The following is a 23267-nucleotide window of genomic DNA, read 5'->3' as shown; positions in this document are numbered from 1 at the left end:
ACGAGTGGCTTTATCTTTTCGGCGGATCGTAGCAGAATGCTGTCACTGATGATTCTATACTGACAGTTTCAGATTTGCATGCGCCTGTGTCATATCCATGCTGAGGCTGCACTCACTGAAGCAGACCGCTCTCACTGCGAGAGCATGAGTCTCGAGCAGCACTTTGATTCACCGGTGTGTATACATGTGAGGATTAGTGCCCCTCGTCTACAGGTGGTTGGATCGTTTTAGGCGGATCAGAGGAGAATGCTGTCAGTGATGATTTTATATCACTGACAACTTCAGATTTGGAGGACTGGGCATGCTCCGGAGTGGATCCTGATACCCTTTTCCTCAATGGGTTATTACTGGCCGACGGAGAGCTGATTCGCATTCTCTCCAGGCCATGGAGAATCTCAGCTTAGAATGGTCAGCTCTGGAACAGCCTGCTTCCTGCCAGAGCGCTCCCGCCCCACAGAATGAGGTTACTCACTCCAGTTTGCTCACAGGCCACCTCGCTTCAGAGGCATTATTCAAACTTCGGTACAGGACAACAATGCTCACTTTCTCCAGTCTGAAGTGCAAACTCTGCTTGCAAAAAAAAGTTGTGGAAATGGTTCCCCTAGCAAACAACAAATCAGGCTTTTACAGCCGCTACTTCCTCATTCCCAAGAAAAATGGTGGGCCCAAGCATCTGAACCATGCATGCTGACTTGAAAGCAGATCCTCACGCAAATATGTTTATAAAAACTGTTTTTTTTTATCAGTGGATCTAAAAGATCCTCACTTTCACATCCAGATAGCCCCACATCACAGACCGCTTTTGTGATTCGCGTTCGAGGGGGTGGCTTATCAATATACAGTCCTACTATTCGGACTGTCTCTGGCTCTACGCACTTTACAAAGAACATGGAAGTGGTTCTTTCCCCTCTGAGACAGATGGGAATCTGCATTATGATTTACCTAGATGATTGGCTGGACTTAGCCAGATCGGAACAGGAACTCATTACTCACAGCTCGTTGCTGCTCAGCCACCTGGAGCGGCTTGGGCTAAAAATTAATTTAGCCAAGACCTCTCTGTCTCCCAGCCAGCGAGTGGTCTTGCAGGGGACAGTTATCCATTCTGCCCAGATGCGGGCATGGATTACGCTGGAACACTCCCTGATAATTCAGCTGTGTCATTCAGACTCAGAAATGCACATCCCTTCAGGGCTTTTTAGAGGATGCTTGGCCTCATGTCAGCCGTTTCCTCTGCCTGCTTCACATGTGGCCCCTCCAGTATTGCCTCAAAGCCCATGTCTAGTCCCACACTTGGCATCTGGGACATTTTCATGTCAGGGTAACCCACCGCTGCATCAGAGCTGTGGCCCCTTGGAAATCCCCTCATCTGTTTCAATCAGGCATCCTGTTGGGACTGACCTCCAGAAGGAAGATGGTCATGACAGATGCCTCCAACTCAAGTTCGGGAGCTCTGTACGAGGGCAGACTGATGTTTGGCTCCTGGTCAAACCTGAAGTAATGCTTACACATCAACTGCCCTGAGATGATGGCATTTTTTTCCTAGCCCTAAAAACCTCCCTTTACAGGTTGGGTCCATGCCTCCTTTAATGGCACAGGCAAACTTCTTCTCATTGAGAGCAGTTCATGTGCCATGCAGGCTAGACCAGGGAGCAGACATGCTATCCAGGGGCAATGTAGCTCCAGGAGAATGGAGACTACATCCCCAAATGGTTCGAATGATCTGGTTTGTCTCCGAGAGGGCAGAGGTGGACCTCTTCACCTCAGAAGACAACTTTCACTGCCCAATACATTTTCAAAGCAGCGAAATGCCCTGGCCCATGATTTACTCTGCACTCGCCTCTATTTCTTCCCCCAGTTGCCCTGTTTCATCAGGTCATCAGACGGGCCAGGGAAGCCAGATGTTTCGTTCCTCCTGGTGGCCCCACTCTGGAGGAATCAGACATGGTTCCCCGAGTTGATTCAGCTGCTATCGGCAGACCCCTGGCCAATACCACTGAGGACGGACCTCCTCTCGCAAGTGAGGAGCATGAATTGGCATCCCCAGCCAGAGCTGTTGAGACTTCATGTTTGGCTCCTTGACAGGAGTCTTTACAGCTCCATGCGAATTTGACTAATACCATCTTGGAGGTTAGATTCCCGTCTACAAGACGCCACTACACCCTTAAATGGTCAGTCTTTTCTGACTGGTGTGGAGTGCTGACTTTTTTACAAGAGCTACTGGACAAGGGGCGCACCCCTTCCACGCTCAAAGTATATGTGGCAGCCATCACGGCGAATCATTCTATTGCGGCTGGCCAGTCACTCGGCAGTAACGACCTTGTTGTTAAGTTTCTGAGGGGAGCTCGGAGATTGAATCCACCTCGTCCTCATACTATGCTGACTTGGGACTTATCTATAGTCCTCAGGGCCCTACGGGGCCCTCCCTTCAAGCCGGTCCAGTCGGCCAACTTGTGGCCCCCTCCTTTTGTTATCGTTAGTCAAGTGAGTGGGTGACATGCAGGCACTGTCAGTCAGTGCTTCATGTCTGAGTTTGGGCCTAATGACTGTAGATTCATCCTCAAACCAAGACACGGCTATGTGCCTAAGTGCTCTTCACTCCATTCAGAGCACAAGTCACCACCCTTCTAGCTCTTTCCAATTCAGAGGATGAGCAGGGTCCTAATCGGTTTGGACCCTTAGAGTGTATGTTGATTTCTATTGGTGATATCTGTGCAGCCACCGGCTGGTTGTTGCCGTCTACCTTCACCAGGTTCTATAACTTGGATGGATTTTGTCCACTTAAGCTTACCTAATTCCTTTTGTAAGTGGAGAACATGTTGTTATGTAGTCCTCAGCCTAGGTGGCTTGGGTCTCATTGTTAGCTCAAACTTACAGGAGCCCTCAGTACGGGTGCTACGGAGCTGGACCCGCAGAGCGGCTTCGTTCTGCACTTGCTTATAGCATGGCACAATTGGATGCATTCTCCATAGCGTGTTAACGCAACGGGAGAGACCATTTGAAAGGGAACTCTCCGGTTACTTAACCTCGGTTCCTTGAGATAAGGCTGCCGTGCTATAAAGCTGCACGCGAGTCCATGACTGTCGCTTCAGTCTAAAGATTCTGACTGAATGGCGCTCAGAGTCGTCTTATATAGCAGTAGCCTCCACCCCTTTTGGCATGTTGAAGCTCCATTGGTTCGTGCAGCTACATGAACATGATAAAATCAGGCTCCAGTTTCAGAGTAAACAGGAGTTTCCCATAGAGTGTTAACGCAACACTCGTTCCCTTATCTCAAGGAACCGAGGTTACATAAGTAACCTGAGCGTATTATTATGAAACCAATGCAACTTCAATTTCAAGCGGTTTCAAGCACTTTATTCAAAATCCAAGCACTTTTCAAACCGTGAAAACACTACATTAAAATTCAAGCGTTTTCAAGGATTTCAAGCACCCGTACAAACCCTGAATGTTAGTGTATGGGTCCCTCAAAATTTACGCTTCAAAACCACACAAAATAAATACAAAGTTAATCCAACGAACCCAGTTTTGATGAGTTATTGTCTTCTAAAGCAAAATGATAGGTGCGTTTAGGACCGTAGTTTAATCTCCTTTAAGTTAAAGCAGCACTATGTAACTTTTGGCGCTCTAGCGGTTAATAAATTGAACTGCACACATCCAGCAGAAGAACATTCCAACCGTAGCTGCTTCTCTAAGTTTATGTCTCTGGTGATTCACGCAGGTATGTGTTACTCCGCAGCGGTGACGATCCGACCAGGCTACAATAGTCCAAATATAAGTACTTATTATAAGTGTACCGTAGTGATTCGGAATAAGACAAAAACACAGGTTAATCTTAAAAAACTAGGAAAAGGGTTTTATAATATAAAAGTTTCTAATGGAAACAAAGCTTTGCCAAACCACTAGCCACAATATGTCATCTGTTCTCAGTTGTTATTTGTTATGCTTTACATAACATATTTTGAAGTTAAATTACAGTTTCTGATGTACATTGTGAGAATAATTAGAGATGTTCGTCCAACGTCACTAATTACGTCAGCAGTGTAAAACAAATTTTGTTAATGTGGCACTGGTCAATATTTATACTCTTAGTTTTCTTGGTACTAGCTACAACTACGTACTAAACATAACCTAAAACAAAATGAAGTCCAAGTAGTTAACTTGTATTACTTAGTACTTTCTTGTGAAAGTACACTGTAAATAGATAGTAAGTACATGTACTGTAAAATGCAATTCTTTACCAATTCCAGTCAGCCACAATTATTTGATTCCGCAAATGAATACATAACATGGGGTTACCAATATAAAGCAAATAGTATTCGGGTGCTCACGTGATCTCAACGTTATGTTAGTGTAAACGATTTTTCAAAAGTACTGTTCCTGTCTTTGAGTAAATATTTACTTTGTGCACCTCTAAAAAGTTCAGTTTTACTCCGAGATTGTGGGAGGTTTGGCTCCACTTTGATTCCATTTTTCTAAAGAAAGACCAGAAACATGTCATTTTGACATGCTTCGACTGACATTTCGAGTGTCAGTCAACACCCAGATGAATAACAAAACCACAAAGCAGACACAAAGGGGTTGAAGAATGGTGCGGTTCACAAAGAATATGTTTGCATTGTTATTTGCTACAAAACCACTGTATTGCTTGTAATGAAAGTGAACACAAGAGGAAGTGTTTACTGGCAATGACAATGGGACTCTGAGGCCAATTTAATAGCTTAAAAAATATTTATGACATTCACATGCTAGGATTCGCTAACATACTCCATTTAATGGGTTATTTCTTTTATTGCAAATTCTAAAATGTGTTTTTGTCAAACTGATTTCAATTTAAACAACTGGACATGAGTCATATTTATGATAAGTGAATGTCCACTATTTGCTAAAAAGTCAATTTCAACAGAACATTTAAAAGGTTAAAAACAATATTTTGTGTTTTCCATTAAGCCCAACCTTTGAACGAATTATTGTTCTGGAATGGATTTTATGGAAAACAACGAAGTGATGTGACCAAATTCAACCCACAGTGTGAACTGCCGCTGTTAAACAGAGAGAAGAAACCAGCAACCAAAAGGAGCACCACAAGATACCTTTATAGACAGTCAACCATGCAGAGTGATGGGAGTGGCCGATAGAGTTTCCAGCCAAGCAGGTGTACTCTCCAGAATCCTCTAAAGACACATTCCTGATCTGCAGTACCTCCATCTCCTTATTCGTGGTGCTGACGCCTGTCGCCTATAGAGAAAAGAACCACAGAATAAGGCCGGATAGCTCTGGGAAAACCCACCAGAGGAAAAATAACATTTTTGGATAATGATTTTGGAACACAGTGTCCTTGTTAGGCCCCTGCCTTTACTGCTCTTATGAAATAGATTATGAGAATCTGCCAAGAACGTCATATTTACATATCAGAGTGAAGGCTTTCCAGTGTTTTACAAATAACTGTTTGTGGCGAGGGGGGCGTGGGAAGGCGAAAGGCTGCAGCGGGAGAAAGGGTTTGGAGACGAGCGGTGATAAGGAGGTCAAGTGAATAATGATTAACACCTGTTTGCAATTCCAGTGATTGGCGGAGAGTCGAGAGATAAGTGCCCGCCGACCTGGGAGAGGGGAGAGAGAGAGTCGTAGCAGAGTGTGTGTTGTGCGACCAGACGAGACTGTGGAGGCAGTGAGCCGAGCAGCACTTATTGTTTGTTTTATTTTGATTGTGGCGACCAATAAAGAGGTCTACCCGCCACCCCTGACTTCCTCGTCCTCCTTCCCGACTCATGAACTGTATTGCACTGTTACTTATGCGTATTGATGTTTTCTGAACTGCATAAGTAAAGTGCAAAAGTAAATATATAATGCACATTTGAACCTGGCTTTGTATTTATGTGCAAGTTATTTTACACATCTGTAACTATTGGTCTGCAACTTTGAATTCAAAACAAGTTTGATTATTGTCTATGATCGTAAATCGAATCATTCAGCTTTAGACATCCGAGCTGTGAGTGTAAATTTCAATTTCAAGCCTGTATATTCATTGTTCAAATCTAAGTTAAAGCTCAAGTTTTGCTACTCTTTTACCTAGATACATATTTTCACTAAAAGGTCACACGAGGCATCGCTCACTTATCAACCTCAGGCTTCTGTTGGGGGTATAGACTCAGAAGAGTGAGTTGAGGTAGAACGGTGCAGAGCCTGTGGCTATTTTGTACCCAAGCTTCAATGCCTTGAACTTGAAACAAGCAGAAACTGGTAGCACTGGTAGCAAATGTGGAGAGCCTGGACAAGAAGTTGTGCAGCCTGCTCAGGACCAAATCTTCTTGATGTTGTGTAATGCAAACCTGTGTGACCATGCTGTCTTTGCAATGTGGTCTTTAAAGGTCAGCTGGTCATCAAAAATTACCTTAAGATTTCTGGCTGATCTCAACAGGATTATTGTTGATCATCCTAGCTGTATGGTGACACTGTGCTGTAGCATCAGAGTGGCTGGGAAGATGAGAAGCTCTGTCTTTGCTAGTTTGAGCTGCAAGTTATGTTCTTTAATCTGTGCTGAGATGTCCGCCAGGCAGTCTAGTCTAGCAGGTTGAGAACTGATGATTTGGAATCAGCTTTCGCAATCCACAGAGCTTTGGTGATCGACAGAATTAAAGCAATGTTGTTACAACTTAAACGCTTTCAACTGTATCCGCATTGATAACCACAGAGACAAATTCAAGGATTATTTCACTTCCAGGATAAAAATTTCCTGATAATTTACTCACCCCATGCCATCCAAGATGTTCATGTCTTTCTTCAGTTGAAAAAAAATTCAGGTTTTTGAGGAAAACATTCCAGGATTTTTCTCCATAGCGAACTTCAATGGGGATCAAGGGGTTGAAGGTCCAAATTGCAGTTTCAATGCAGCTTCAAAGAATTGGTTACATTGCAAGGTTGGAAATATTTCAGTTTTAAACCATGAAGGTGAGCCAATGGATATCACACAAGCCCGTGCTTACACACGTGCAAACTTTGCACAAGAGTTATGCCGGTGAACGTCTTAATCTCAGTCAATTCACTATGCAGAAAGTGAAAGTAAAAATGGAATGACAGAGCTTTCGGCATCCGACGCCACATATTCTCTCAGAGATGACGAGAGACGAATCTACTTCAACATATGCTGATAACGGTATAGCTGTCTTCATTTATTCCCCTTAATGTTTTTCTTGTGGTCCACATAAGACCACAAAAATAAGAATGTAACAGGCCTACATTAATTGGAAATGCAAAATCCTCTTAATATTGCCAATAATTGATGTTTTTGACTATATCGCTGGCTATCGTCGGCAACCCAGCAAGGGGAGGTTATCGCGGGCCAGACAGCACTTTTCCTGTTACGTTGTTTGGGCTGCCTTATTGAGCTCGCGGACACTGAGAACATTATATTTCACACACTTTAAACTCTTTTATTTTCCAAATGTATGCTAATAGGATTAATCCAATGAATCGTTCTGTTTGTAATGCGTACCGAACCGAAAGCCTCGTACCAAACGGTTCAATACGAATACGCGTATCGTTACACCCCTAATATATATATAGTCGTTCGATCGTTTCACTAGACAAGACCCTTATTCCTCGGCTGGGGTCTTGTAGAGCCCTTTGAAGCTGCATTCAAACTTTGGACCTTCAACCCGTTGCCCACCATTGAAGTCCATTATATCCTCCTGAGAACCAGAAATAAAAAGCTTTGTGAATTTAGTATTTTTTCATGTCATTACATTGTTTTAGAGCATAAGAAGAAAATGGTAAAATAACATTTTTGAAAAATTATATTTTATTCATATGTTATGCTATGTCCTCTGTAGATAGAGCATAAGAAGAAAATGGTAAAATAACATTTTTGAAAAATTATAAAAATTATAAAATTATTTTTTTTATGCCTAGCTTTGTTTAAGGATGGTTCTCAACTATGTTATAAAATATATAACAAAATGATTTGATTGGTTTTTCTAAAAATAAAATGACACGAACAGACATGAAAAGGCAAAAACAATGGGATTTAAAAAAAAAATCCCCAATCAATTTTTAGGTTTCAGGATTTTTTTTATGCCTAACTTTGTTTAAGGATGGTTCTCAACTATGTTATAAAATATATAACAAAATGATTTGATACACCATTTTGCTTTATGCAACATGTGTGTGTAAAAATTCCATAAACTGGTTTTCCCATTAAGCACAATGTTATCTATGCACTGTATCTAATTTGCATATCAAAGTGCTGTTGGGACAGCATGTTGAAAAAAGAAGTGTAATAATGGGAGTAGTAATTGGCCAGATTTTCATAATAATATCTAATATTTCATAAGAATATTGATATATAATTTGTTTTCCTATTCAAATCTTTTGTCTCCCAAAATGTATAATAAACATGCTTTTAGTCCTGGTGTCCTCTACAGTGGACATGTATGAAATGATGTCCTGTTTCATAACAGGAAGTCATATTTTGATTTGAAACCCCATAACATTTTCCTGAGATGTTGATTTATGACAAACAATTTGAAAATTAATCAGATTTAAATTATAATTACAAAATATTATCATATTTCCATAAGGATGTATTTTATCACTAAATTAATGTCAGCCATTTTTAAAAACCAAGGAGAGGGAGTGGTCACGGTGAAACTTCCAATCATTTGATATCTCTGGAAAGCCCTGAATGTGCTCTGTACAGGACATCCAGACTTACAACTGTGACATTCACTAAAATATAATGTCCACTACAGAGGCAAAAACTCCATAGCTGGGTCTCAGGAGGATATTGAGAAAAATCCTAGAGTGTTTTCTTCAAAAACCTTAACTTCTTTGCGACTAATGAAAGAAAGACATGAACATCTTGGATGATATGGGGGTGAGTAAATTATCAGTACATTTTTATTCTGGAAGTGAACTAATCCTTTAATGTATTTATATACACTTACAGTGGATGTTTATGGGGAAACAGACAGCAAGTTTACTTGTTCATTTTTACAAAGAGTAGGACTATGAAATATTGCAAACTCTGAGTTGTCACAACATTATTTTGTCTAAAAAAATTAAAATAATTTTCACTGTAATTGGCCGACAACCTTGAAACACACTTAGGCCCATCTCAGACTAGTTTTAGGTTTTACCTTCAAGACCCGAACATATGGTAGTCCGTCAGGGCCGAATCTACTGCCTCTCACTTCAATGTGCTTCAGCCACTGGATGTGAGGCCGAGGATCGCTGAAGACTTTACATTCAAACTCCACATCACTCCCCACCACTACTGTACGGTTAGCAGGCAACCCCGCCTGAAGAATCGGCCTGTGCCCTGAAGGTTCAGTAAAACACACGCACAAACATATTATAGGTACATTACACAGAAATGACCCCAATTAACATAAAAACTGAATAGCATTTTCTCCTCTTAAAGAAATCAAAGTTGGGATCAGTATTACGAAAAATGGGATATTCCACAAATGTTCAATAAACACGAAAGTCATATAGCTTGCAGGAAGCAGCCTCTTTAACATGCAGACTAACTCATCATAATAAGCAGATTTATAATAAGCAGATTTAAGAGAAGAACAGAAATAGGACCGACCAACTACGTCCAGCTGGTAGGTGTGATTGATGCTGCCGTATTTGTTTTCCACCAGGCAGGTGTAGTTGCCTTTGTCTGACGGTACCACCGACTCCATTATGATGGTCCACATGTGCTCTCGAACCTATAGAGATATACACATATCTAATAAGAAATATTAATTACTTAATGCACATCAGGACATAAAATCAATGTAGATTCCATGTGGGCGTGAAAAAAAAAAAAATATATATATATATATATATATATATATATATACACACACACACACACACACAATGTACAAAATTACATAATGTACAAAATTAGAAAGAAGAAGTGAAACTGAGTCAGAACTCGTCAGATATCAGATATATCAAGACAAAATCTTCTTGCAGCTCAACATGTAAAAGCAGAAACCTGCTAAATACATTAAAAGGCAAAACAAAAATATATGTAAATATACTAGAAAATATAATGAAATATAGTCCATAATACATTTCATATGGTAAAGAACGGTTTATATTTTCAGTATACTGCAATATATTCATGGACCATGTAAGGCTATTTATTGATACATAGAAAAAAATTATATATAGAAATGAAGACAAAAAAACTGCACTACATTTTTACATGCTATAGCTTTGAAACACTCAATTTCTCAAGAGTTAATCCTTGGGTTTACATAAAGCTGAACACATATTATCTCACTTCATTGTTTGCATAGTTATACATTTAATACATGAAAATATGTGTGATGGTAAAAAAATGAAAACAAATACTGAAAAGTTTTGGATTTTTGGACAATTGGATGTCTTGTTAATTGACTTAGTCCTTTATGTGCTATATATAAATACGAATACATGTATAGAGATATACACATATCTAATAAGAAATATTAATTACTTAATGCACATCAGGACATAAAATCAATGTAGATTCCATGTGGGCGTGAAAAAAAAAAAAATATATATATATATATATATATATATATATATACACACACACACACACACACACAATGTACAAAATTACATAATGTACAAAATTAGAAAGAAGAAGTGAAACTGAGTCAGAACTCGTCAGATATCAGATATATCAAGACAAAATCTTCTTGCAGCTCAACATGTAAAAGCAGAAACCTGCTAAATACATTAAAAGGCAAAACAAAAATATATGTAAATATACTAGAAAATATAATGAAATATAGTCCATAATACATTTCATATGGTAAAGAACGGTTTATATTTTCAGTATACTGCAATATATTCATGGACCATGTAAGGCTATTTATTGATACATAGAAAAAAATTATATATAGAAATGAAGACAAAAAAACTGCACTACATTTTTACATGCTATAGCTTTGAAACACTCAATTTCTCAAGAGTTAATCCTTGGGTTTACATAAAGCTGAACACATATTATCTCACTTCATTGTTTGCATAGTTATACATTTAATACATGAAAATATGTGTGATGGTAAAAAAATGAAAACAAATACTGAAAAGTTTTGGATTTTTGGACAATTGGATGTCTTGTTAATTGACTTAGTCCTTTATGTGCTATATATAAATACGAATACATGGATATATATCACAATATATATTTTCTTCAAAATTGGGTACATATATTATAGATATATACATGCATGCTCCCATATAAATGTGAATATACAGTGGGTACGGAAAGTATTCAGACCCCCTTAAATTTTTCACTCTTTGTTATATTGCAGCCATTTGCTAAAATCATTTAAGTTAAATTTTTTTCCTCATTAATGTACACACAGCACCCCATATTGACAGAAAAACACAGAATTGTTGACATTTTTGCAGATTTATTAAAAAAGAAAAACTGAAATATCACATGGTCCTAAATATTCAGACCCTTTGCTCAGTATTTAGTAGAAGCACCCTTTTGATCGAATACAGCCATGAGTCTTTTTGGGAAAGACGCAACAAGTTTTTCACACCTGGATTTGGGAATCCTCTGCCATTCCTCCTTGCAGAGCCTCTCCAGTTCTGTCACTGTATGTTCAAATATATTTACACACACAGTACCATATTGTTTACATGTACATCTACATATTATGAAGGGTATTATTGAATCTAAAATGACATATATTACGATATATAAGTAAATATATTGTTCATTAATTTTCATTATATGAAAAAGCAATTCCTTATGTATTAGAATATATTAATAATATTATTCAATATATTTTCAATATACAATAGATAATTTAATATATTGATTGTTCATACATATATATATATATATATATACTTTGCATGAGGGCAGTTTAAATATGAATAATTATTTTCTACCCTTCTGAAACGCCCACCTCATGATTCCCTCGACACTCCACCTGTACATGCGTCATGTAAATCAAAGAGGCGTGCTCTGCACAACTCCTGTCTGTTCAGATGCTGTTTTGGTGCAAATAATTAGCAAACTTCAAAATCTAATCTTGAGAAATATAACATAAAACAGACTTGTGAATGAATGAGTACAAAACGGCGTTTCCAAAAATCTATCACTTTTGACTGTCTGGGCAGATATGAACATGATTGTAGTTCGTCTGTAAATATGCACATAGTTTGTTACACAGACAGACGTTTGTGCTGCATGATATATAAAATAAAGTAATATAATTCACTGCTGTATAACAGTGTATTGCAGTTATAATTCAAAATTTTAGCAATTCAGTTGAACTGACTGCTGGTTACATTGAATTACTATTTCAGAAACATAAAATATGTAAACGAGAACTGCTTTATTGGGCATTTAGTTGTATAAAAATGCAGTACTGTAAGTAAGAGTTCAGAGAGTAAATGCAAGTATGACTTGATGACGTCATGGATATGATAATTAGCATATACAGTATAAAGTTGAATTGTTATATAAAGTTATAAGCATGTTTATTAAAAACAAGTTTTGTAGGCCTAATAACAATTATTTCGGACCTTTTGACGTTGATGAGAATTCAGATTCGGACATTTGAATGTAGTAAACTTTGAGAACCCCTGGCAAATAGCAACCATAGACTGTGAATATCCAAAAAGGAGGGAAAAAGTACCACAGAAGTGGTCCATACAACTTAGTGTAGCATTTCAGTGCTGTGTCTGCAGTCACATCCAGGTGCTCTCACCTTATAGCCTCCTATTCTCTGGTCTTTCTTAAACTCTTTGCCGTTCTTGAGCCACTTGAGTGTTGGTGTAGGGTTACCATTGGCCTGGCAACGGAACTTGACGGTTTTGCCGGCGGGAACAGCGTGGAGCTTCTTCTCCATCTTATCAGGCTGATCCCAGACAGGCGCCATTGCTGCCAAACAGATAGAAAGTACATAAAACAAGATGGCAAAAATGAAAGTGGCCATTTGAAACTATTGTTTCAAAACTAAATGAAACTACAATGTGAACAATATCGGGATGGGCTGAAACATTTAGTGTTCTTTTTTTTCTCTTTATTTGTGGAAAGTCACTTCTTTTGTTCATGCATGTTTGTGCTTTGGTGTCACTTTGTTGAAAACCTTCAGTAAAACATTTGTTTCTCAATGGATCTTGGACCTTGAACTTCCTTGGTGTTCAGATTCCCATCTGTTTCCAACATTATCAAGACCATGACCATCTTAGAACAGTAATCCAAAACAACAATAAGAGTACGTTCCTAAAGAGACATCAAAAGTGTGTGAGATTTGGGTGTTGGTTGCTAGTTTTGCTCCATCTGACTGTTTTGATAATGCCCTCGGGACTCTGAAAAGAATTCCAGTCTAATGAACAAAAGCTCCGCATTTTCCACAAGACGGCTATGGCTTATTAGACAAAATTTGACCTATTTATTTTTATAATTCCTGCTTTAAAATAAAATCCTAACAATTTCTTGAGGAACTGATACTGTTATTGACATTTGCAGCTCTTTGAGTCAGAGTTTGGAGCACAGAGATTGACTAAGAGAGGAGGGCGACTCACAAAGTTTCTGGTCACTTGATAGCTTGGCCTCCTTTGAGGAAGACTCATCTTCTTCATCGTCTTCTGAGGAAGCCAATCCATCTGATCGAGAACAAAAGTTTAGGTAAAAATTTTGTTGCTGTGAACAATATGAAAATCAACCCAAATCATAATCTCTCACCCGTAACGTTGACATTGAAGTAATCTGTATGGTTGCTGTTGGGTCCCTGAGCAAAGCAAGCATACAGACCAGAGTCGGCCGGCTCTACTGTTTCAATCTCCATCTGATGGTTGCGCAGGCGGGTGTGCTCTCCGTCAACCAGGGGAACGTGGTCCTTAGTCCAGGTCACTTGCTGTATCTCCTCGATACCTTTACAGCTCAGCTCCAGTTTGTCCCCCGGATACAAAGTGTACGGCGTCAGCTCGACCAGGGCTAACACTAAGAACAGGATGAAAGAAATTTAGTTATTTATCAAGGCTATTAAAATTCAAGCTTAAATTTCTTTAATTAAAATATTTCTTCCTACAGAATTTACATATGGATCAGGGGGCATACTTAACCAATTAAAATCATTTTAAAATACTTAATTGCACTAGATTAACTATCCTAGATAAGCAAACAAATTCAAATGATTTCTATATATTCCGTGATAAAGTGTTTCCAATCTCATTTGCACACTTGCTCTGCTGTAGGCATTTTATTTGAACCATTACTAAATCCAGGACGTTGTCAGAAAGCACTCCGTCAAGGGAAGATATGGTTTATTATGAACACATCTTCAACTGAGACATGATACAACAAAAGTACAAAAAAAAACTGACTCTCATCTTGGGTGGCCGGTCTGCCCTGGGACTGAAGAGCCTCAGTTAGGAGTACTGAGATCAGCAGCAACACGGTCTTCATCATCATCATCATCATCATTAAAGATTCTTTCTGAATCCAGACTGAGAGGAAAAAGAGAGAGCAAAACAATACAGAAGATTAATAACAACTAGTGATTAAAAACAACATGAAGAATCTTGAGTAATGTGACATTTATGAGTCAAAAAGAATATTCAGTTGGAAATAACACTCAGCGGGACTTGAATGTAACCATCTGGATTTGACTAGATTGTGAAACAAGGGCTATGATACTACTGCCCTAGTGAAAAAAAAATACTAAAATGTATTTGAAATACATGTATTTTGTGCTAAGTATACTACAAATACATTTACATATTTTTGTGCTTAACAAAAATAACCTGCCACTGTACTTTTGGTATACTAAACGGTTATACTTAAAGTCTGCTAAATTGGAACAATTACTTTTGTGCTTAATGCACTTTAATTGTGCGAAAGTAGTGTTGAGGTCTAACTAAAGATATAAGTATATCTGATTGTGCTAAAGTGGAACTATTGCAAGTATACTTCAGGTACACTTTAAGTGTCTTGCATTTAAAGACTGATATAATACTTATTACATACTTAATCCTTATTAATAGTGATATTTACACATTTTAATGATTTAATGATATTCATAGACATTTTGGGCATACTATTAAGAACTGTGCATTGTGCAATAAAGAAATACTCCAAATAAAGTTGAATGAATTATAATTTTATATCACTAAGTCTTAAGTGATATGTCAATTAATATGTTAATTGGTTTGAAGTATACGAAGCATGAAAAAATTTTATTTTAAATAAATTATGGCATAGGGTTTTTTTTTAACTAGGGTGGTTATGACATTTTATATTATTATTTTTCTACACCCACACAGCCACTACTATGCCAGCATTTGTTTTGTTCAAAAAAATGTATTGATAAAAATATAATTGTCTTCTGTTTAGAGTAGCATTCCCAACCTTTTTGGGAAAAGACAACTGTATGGTTCCTGGAAGGAAATAAAATCACAAGATAGAAGGCTTAGTTTAGGACCAAATTACTTGGCTGATTTTTAAGAACTTAAACTCTCTTTCGCTCTCCTTCAGCTGCTTCCATTAGGGGTCGCCACAGCAGAAGTATCCGGTTTTATTCTGGATGCCCTTCCAGTGAACTAACTCATGAGTCACCAGACTCCCATTCCACAGGGAGGCTATTATGGCCAGCAGGGCCGTTTCTAGGCATAGGCGAGCTAGGCGGTCACCTAGGGCGCCACCAGCTGAAGGGGCGCCAATGAGCGCACGTACTGGCACTTTTAGCAGGGTTGTGATAAAGAGTGGCACAGTCACCCTGAAATAGGACTGCCGCCCCCACTGGATCCCCCAACATTATTGGGCTAGAGTACTGTCAATCTGACGATGCCTGTATGCCACTAGATCAGAGTGCTGTCAATTGCTGTTTGATTGTTGCATTTAAAGTTTGCATCTGGAGCGCTCAACAACGCCATTAGATCAGTGGGCTCTGTTGGTGCTTTGGCAAGGTAACACTTTTTTTTGCCATGCAATAAAGCTAAGTTCAAAGGCCAGTTTAAAATATTGGTACAATAAATAAAGTGCACAAAGTCAGTATTTTGTTTAGGCAGTATTTGTGGCACTTGATAAATCATGTTGCGAGATTTGTCCAAAAGGTGTGTTTTTTGCGCCAATGCATCGTTAAATGATCAGCTTGTCAAGTCAAGTCACCTTTATTTATATAGCGCTTTTAACAATACAGATTGTGTCAAAGCAACTGAATCAGTGGTGACTGTCAGTTAATGCACATATGGCAGAAATGTATGGAAAAATCAATTTCAGACGTAATCAAACAGATGATGAACACTATTAACAGCAATTATGATGCTATCAAACTTATAGCAAAATGTGGTAGTTCTGTAAGTTGTTTCAGGGTTGGCATCATCTGAGGTCATGTAATATTCCCATATAAACTTTAACATCCAATTAAAAAATATTTGTAACAAGCAGGTGTCTGAAAAGAATATACATATATGCATATATATAAATATATACATAGGCCTATACTATATATATATATATATATATAAAATTGGGGGGGCAATAGAGATTTCAAATTGGCTAGAAACGGCCCTGATGGCCAGCCTAATGAACTCTTTCCTCTTCCTTCTCATTCTTTTTTCCATTACCTCTTCTCTTACAAATTTCTAATTCTCCTCTAAACCCAGTTGCTTCTCTTTTCCAGACTTTTCTTAGAAAAGCTGAGGTCAACAAAACTTTCATGCTAAAACACTAATAGTGTAATAGTGGCTTTTCTTTCAAAAAAGTGCTGGGCAATAGTTTACTGTGCCAACCCAGCCCTGCCGTTTCACCTATGCATTATTCACTTCCCAAACCACCACCAGAATACCTTTGGCAATGTTATGAATGCATAGAGTTTGAACTACCATGCATGCATGCATTGATTTATATGTTAACAGCTGCTTTTGTGTAGCAGCATTTACAAATAGCTGTCATTAAGAATACTTGTGCCTCTGAAAACAGATGTGTTGTAGTTTATGTCAAATTTTTAGGTTTCCAAACATAGTTATGAATGGATATGGATGACTTTTTGTGGCCCCATTTTGTTTGACCTTGCTGCAGCAGCAAGGTCCTTCGTCATCGACTGCCCTCGGACAGTCATTTCAGTGGCTCAATAGGTAGCTAAAGCTAGCTATCATTAGAACACTTTTTGTGTTTTTGTGTTTGCACACCCGGCAAACACAAAACTTTTCACAACATTGTATTTTGGATGCAATTATCACATTTTTTAAAACTAAACTAAACAAAACCAGACTGAACTGCTACTTTTGTGCCAACAAAACATATTTTTTTATGTTTTAGTTGTATTTCAGGGCAGTTCATGAAGACAAAGAAACGTGAGAGGTGCTGTGACAACCTGAACAGAAGTCCACCAACCAGAACCTTGTCTCTGCCTGTATATGGATGGCTAATAATGTCTAAAAGCAATTTATGTGTTCTCTTCAGAATTAGGTCTATGCAGATATTACTCAGGGACAAGAACACTTGAATGTTACAAGAATAGAGTATGTACCATAATGAATGTAAATTGCACTTAAATTAAAAATAAAAATGAATTCAACGTTTTTCACAATGTGTCAAAAGCCAGTTCAAACTCCAACAGGGTGAAAACATTGGCCTTATAACACTATAAGGTTATAACATAACTGTTTTGGAGCTTGTTTTATGGTTTTGAGTTTCATTATACTTGTTTTTAATTTGCTATTAAACATTTATTTAAGACTACACCAGTGCATAATTTTCCAACATTTGTTGTAGCCTATAACTTCGAATATCCCACAAATTTCTGTTTATCCAAACATGTTTGTTTTTTTTATCAATGAAAGTGAATGGTGACAAAGGTTAACGTTTACCTTTTGTGTTAAATTAAAGAAAGGCACATAGGTTTTGAACATCATGAGTGTGAGTAAATTATTTTTTCTTTTCTTTCCTTTTTCCTTTTGAACTACAGCATTATATCCCTTTTACACCCTTTTTTTGTATAGCCTAATAAATAGGCCCAACCATTAGTTACAAAATATGTGTGTCGTATAAATTATTTCATTGAGAAATAATTTATAATAATAATTAATTCTGTGCCCGGAATATTTCAGTAGGGAATGAAAATAATCCAAGGCACGGTGTAAGACAATGAGTGGACAAGGACAAAAAAGAAAGCATAGCCTAATAGAAACAACATGCGGATTCCTGCGTACCGTCCCAAACCCCGGGGGTTTCATAAAAATATTAGGATACTACAAAAACCCCATAGGCCATATATTAGCTATTTAAATGTAATAAAACAACAAAGCATGTATAGCTATTTTATTACAGACGAACATGTTAAAGAGTCAATTTACTCACCTTTTCCTTTTTCTATCCTTCCAGAAAGTCACTGGACTATTCTCTCTCTGTCGTAAGATAAAACCTTTTGGTTTTCATGAAACCACTTCTTCTTTCGACTCGACTGAAGATATTATGACTCACAGCGCACTTACCAAATTCCTACCGAATTCGTTGTAATTTCTTCTGGGAATTACACCCATTGAGGTTTACAGGAATCATTGAGTCAGATGTGGATTAGGAGTAAAACGTCTCGGGTTACTTATGTAACCATGGTTCCCTGAGTAGGGAACGAGACACTGCATCCTCTAGGGGTCGCTATGGGGGACGCCTCGTCGTGACCCGTGTCTGAAGCATACATTGAAAAAACACCAACTCGTTGGCCGGCGACAGCCATGATGTCACTACCGGTGCGACTAGAGTATAAATCGGTGCCGGGAGCTACACATCATTCACTTCTTCGTCTGAAGCTTGCGTCCGCAGCATGGCAAGAAACCTAGAGGATACCACAGAAATGCACGCTTCAAACAAAAGTCAATGAAGACGAAGAAGAGAATGATGTGTAGCTCCCGGCGCCGATTTATACTCTAGTCGCACCGGTAGTGACGTCATGGCTGTCGCCGGCCAACGAGTTGGTGTTTTTTCAATGTATGCTTCAGACACGGGTCACGACGAGGCGTCCCCCATAGCGACCCCTAGAGGACGCAGTTCGAAGTTCCCATGAAAAGGAACTGTACAAATAGGCCTACAGCAAATAAACAATAATCTGAATAGTTATCCAACAACTAAAGAATATGCATACAAGTAATTCTGAAACTTATATCTGAAAAGGCATCAAATGTAATCAATTTACTTAAATGAGATTATCAGATAACCAAAAATGGCAACAAATACAAATATTGACTGGTATAGAGAAGTTATCTTATCAAAGTAGAATGAAATCAACACATTTAGCACATTTTCAAAGAAAGGCTACATTATGTAATGAAGAATTAACTTACAGATGATGCTTTTACAAATACAAAACAAAGGATGGCATCCAAAGACAGAGATCCAATGAGAAATGTGATCTACACTGAACTCAGAACTGCCACTAGTTTGGCTCCAAAACTATAGAAGTGACCAACTTGGAGCAGAACAGTCAATATGAAGGGTCTAAAATGCATAGCTTCAGTTGAGTGATAAAGTTTACTCTCTTTAACTTAATGCTGTTGAATGTACGAAGCAAACTATTTGCTAAAATAACCACAACAACATCAAAAACACTGAAATATCTGTCAATTGGTTTATCTGTCAATCAGAATTGTGTTGAAATTTTTTACTATAACAAACTGATTGAATCCTGATTGGCCGGTACAAAGAAACATAGAATACATAAAAGCTATTTAAAATGACCATAAGTTAAAGACCCACTTGTCATGTAGAGGTATATTATAAATTGTCTGGTAATAAATATATTAAAGTGATCATATGATGCGATTGAAATTTTTCCTTTCTCTTTGGAGTGTTACAAGCGCTTGGTGCATAAAGAAGATCTGTAAAGTTGCAAAAACGAAAGTCTCAAAGCTAAAGAGATATTCTTTATAAAAGTTAAGAGTCAGCCACGCCTACCTAAAACGGCTCGTTCTAACACGCCCCCACATATCTATGTCACGATGTGGGAAGATTTGCATAACGCCACCCAAATGTTCACGCAAAGAAAGAAGGCGTAACTTTTATTCTCACTGTAGTATTGTTGCTGCCGCCGCCATGTCTTAAAGGTGCTGTGTTTCATTGTGAAGGCAAAACTACTTTGTTTGGTCTTCCAAAAGAGGACACGACTAGAAATCAATGGTTAAGCTGTATCTACAACACTGTTCCAGAACAGTTCAACCCAAATATTCAGATGTGTGCAGCGCATTTTATGGAGGACTGTTTCCTGATCCTGGGAGAGTAGACTACAATGCCGGCTGTTCTGACTCACAGACTGTAAGTACGTTTTTTATATTTAAAGGATTTGTCACTGACGATTCAAACGCGAGTTTTGAGCAGTGTAGAGTAGCGCTTGTTGTTTGTCATTGCTCCGATCACAAATGCAGACATGGTTATATGTTTATGCGGCGCGATGCAAAGTAACGCGTAAAAAGACAGTATAAGTCATTATAATCCATAATTATGTCCCCACTGGATGCAACAAATGCCTCGTTTATAATGGGTTTTATTGGTTTTGTCTCGTCGCGCCGGCCGGGACACGGCATCACAATATATTAAGGGGCGTAACATTTCCGTCTCACGCTTGAGGTATTCGGCCAATCACAACGCACTGGATAGCTGGCCAATCACAGCACACCTCGCTTTTTCAGACCGATGAGCTTTGTAAAAATTGACGCGTTTCAGAAAGGCGGGGCATAGAGGAGAAACAATAATGTACAGTATGTGGAAAAGAATGTGTTTTTTGAACCTTAAACCGCATAAACACATTTCATTACACCAAATACACAAAATAATGTTCTTTTTAGCAGCATCATATGACCCCTTTAAGAATAATTAAATTCATTTTCACTCAAATTCACAGTGAAAACATTAGAGAGAAAAGACAATGAACAGTGCAGTTTTTTCTTCTTCTTTTTTTTCTGTTTGGTTAAGATTAGTTGTTTAAGTGCATGATATTCTGGTAGTCGATGGAAGCATTATATATGATTGTTATAAAAGTATCAACATCATTGCTGGGTAAGTTACTCTAATTAGTAAAAAGTACTAACTACTAATTACATTTTCAACAGTGTATAATTAGATTATTGTACTAATCATTTAAACTATAATGAACAATGTAGTGAACATAAGCATTTTAATATATTAATTTGATTGATTGAAGATGACTGCTACAATACAATACATACATCAGACATCATAAATGAAGTTAAGGTTTTACCTGTCTCTGAAACGGTTTTAAATCAGAGAAGTCCAAGCAGTTTGAGCTGGTTTCGAGAAACTGCTGTAGCTTTCCAGATGTGTCGGCTACCATGTGCATCAATTACAGCAGTGCAAAATGTACTGGTCAATTACAAGTACAACACATCGTTCCTAAGCATATTTATAGAACCACAGCCACAGGAAGCATGCTTTGCACTGGATTGCCATTTTACTCTGTAGTGACATCTGTATTGATCTGCACTGATCAATAACCTGTGCAACTATGCCTCTTTCCAACCAAAAGACACACTGATTTACAAGGCGTAGCTTTTGAAAAGGTACTTCATATTCTTTCATGAGAAGGCCAAAGACATTACAGACAAGATCAGGTCATTGTGGACTCAAGAACTCATTCTCCGGACAGAGATCGAAGGATGTGTGCGATCTTTTATTCTTCACAACTCGTAAGGCTGGGAAGCGGTTCACCAGCATCTCACAAACCGCGAAATGCTTCTGTTCCGCAGCCTGTGTGCACATACAATCACAAACACACTCAGAAACTAGCATCAAGTAGTCTGCAACTTAAAACCAACATACCAAGCTCTACCTAAAAAAAGCACTTTTATTAAGAATGCATCAGGGTGACTAGTTGTACCTTATGAAGTGCTGTAGATCCATCATCATCAGTCAGACATGGATCAGCCCCACGGTCTAACAGTAACTTGAGCACACTGTGGTGTCCGCAGTAAGCCGCCCTATGAAGCGGGGTTGCCCCACCACGGGTCTGGATGTTCACACAAGCGCCACAGTCCAGGAGTAACTCACACACTGACAGCTGACCTGCTCGACTAGCATAATGCTGCTCCAAAAAAAAAGTAGCACCTGTGAATGGGTTATGCATTATGAAATTATTGTAATTAATAATGTTTGCATTAATGGTAATGAACAAACCAAAGCAGTGTAGTTTGCCTGGTCCCTCATATTAGGATCAATCCCTTTTTTGATAAATGCCCTGACTCTCTCCACATCTCCATCCATTGCAGCTGACCATACACCTACAAACAAGCAATTCACATCTTTCTGATATACCAGTATGGGGTGATATGGTGATATATATGAACATGCAAGCAGTAAAGTACCTCTCTCAAAGTCCATCTCCTCTAGAGTCTGATAGACGCTTGCTGTTGAGCGGTGGGCACTACAGGGGCACTGATTTCCATGGGAACCCATCCTGCGTTTATTTGGTATGAACTGTATTAAGCATCACAGATACGTCCAACATACTTCATGTGTGTTAGTGACAATGCGTTCAGCTGTTAGTCACATTTAGCTGCCTGATAAAAGGTAGCAAGCAAATATGCCAGGTTATAATAAGACGAACATTTGACACGTTTGCGTTTTGTTTAAGGAGTTCAAATTCTGATGAACGAACATCTGTTTCTGTGTATATAAAGCTGTCATTACCTGCACATGGGTTGGGAAAGAGCGGCTGTGAAGACAAGCAACTTCTGCGCACAACAAACGGACGGCCTTTCAAAATAAAAGTCACGCGGAAGTGACAAACCTCCGGATTTTGGGTGCTCTGGTCCTGGTTTTTATTTTTATTTTTTGGTCCAGTTTTAGTAAAAAAGTTAATGTTTTGTGAGCACATATGGGTGGCCGTTTGGGTGCACATATTATTTTGACAGACAGAAATAGAGAGAGGCAGACAGACAGAAAACCTGAATAAAATGTTTCCTGTTCACTAAATAATACGAAACCTAACAAGATCTCAAGGGAATATTCTGTGATGGATATCTTAAGCTCTGTAGCATATATGCCATGCCGTTGATCAATTTACCACAGAAAATGTAGTTCATTTAACTTAGTGTGTAGTGTAGTGTGTGTGTGTGGGGGCGTGTGGGTGTGTCTGTGTGGGTGTGTGTCTCAGGTCGGGTTTATTACTTCAATCCCATCACGAATGCGAGTCAGTGGGAGCGGCCGAGCGGAGCGGGGCCCGACGGCGTCAGCGAGGTGGAGAAAGTGCGCTGCTCTCACCTGCTGGTCAAACACAACCAGTCGCGCCGGCCGTCCTCCTGGAGGG

General features: G+C 38.6%; 2 protein-coding genes across 4 annotated transcripts in view; both read right to left on the bottom strand.

The window, feature by feature from the left end:
- LOC107559452 (fibroblast growth factor receptor 1-A-like) overlaps window positions 1-18427 on the bottom strand; it is a 20336-nt gene extending 1909 nt beyond the window's left edge. The window contains exons 1-8 of the mRNA XM_016243283.1: window positions 18314-18427; window positions 14338-14460; window positions 13697-13954; window positions 13537-13617; window positions 12717-12889; window positions 9587-9710; window positions 9132-9313; window positions 5091-5235 (exon numbers count right to left, since the gene is read on the bottom strand). Coding sequence (XP_016098769.1) covers window positions 5091-5235; window positions 9132-9313; window positions 9587-9710; window positions 12717-12889; window positions 13537-13617; window positions 13697-13954; window positions 14338-14437 — 1063 coding nt within the window. The 5' untranslated portion in view covers window positions 14438-14460; window positions 18314-18427. The remainder of the gene's footprint in view (window positions 1-5090; window positions 5236-9131; window positions 9314-9586; window positions 9711-12716; window positions 12890-13536; window positions 13618-13696; window positions 13955-14337; window positions 14461-18313) is intronic.
- Window positions 18428-20803: 2376 nt separating this feature from the next.
- ankrd39 (ankyrin repeat domain 39) lies at window positions 20804-22734 on the bottom strand. 3 transcript variants are annotated; one of them, XM_016243274.1, is made up of 5 exons: window positions 22649-22732; window positions 22324-22518; window positions 22136-22239; window positions 21840-22043; window positions 20804-21709 (listed from the first exon to the last, which is right to left on the bottom strand). In XM_016243274.1, the coding sequence occupies exons 2-5, from the start codon at window positions 22412-22414 to the stop codon at window positions 21575-21577; spliced, it is 534 nt and encodes a 177-aa protein (XP_016098760.1). In that variant the 5' UTR covers window positions 22415-22518; window positions 22649-22732; the 3' UTR covers window positions 20804-21574. The 3 variants fall into 3 exon arrangements, with proteins under 3 accessions (XP_016098760.1, XP_016098761.1, XP_016098759.1); XM_016243275.1 differs by having other exon boundaries at window positions 22324-22435; XM_016243273.1 differs by having other exon boundaries at window positions 20805-21709; window positions 22324-22415; window positions 22649-22734.
- Between the last annotated feature and the right edge of the window lie 533 nt (window positions 22735-23267).

This window comes from Sinocyclocheilus grahami, unplaced genomic scaffold (assembly GCF_001515645.1).
Source record: "Sinocyclocheilus grahami isolate Dianchi unplaced genomic scaffold, SAMN03320097.WGS_v1.1 scaffold686.1, whole genome shotgun sequence".
In the NCBI taxonomy this organism is placed as follows: Eukaryota; Metazoa; Chordata; class Actinopteri; order Cypriniformes; family Cyprinidae; genus Sinocyclocheilus; species Sinocyclocheilus grahami.
The sequence above is the reverse complement of the archived record's forward strand: the minus strand, read 5'-3'. Positions and strand labels throughout refer to the sequence as shown.

Coding starts and splice junctions, on each gene's coding strand:
- ankrd39 (XM_016243273.1), bottom strand. Junction 22,044..22,135: donor AGGCAAACTACACTGCTTTG/GTTTGTTCATTA, acceptor TTTTTGGAGCAG/CATTATGCTAGTCGAGCAGG. Junction 21,710..21,839: donor GATCTACAGCACTTCATAAG/GTACAACTAGTC, acceptor ATGTGCACACAG/GCTGCGGAACAGAAGCATTT.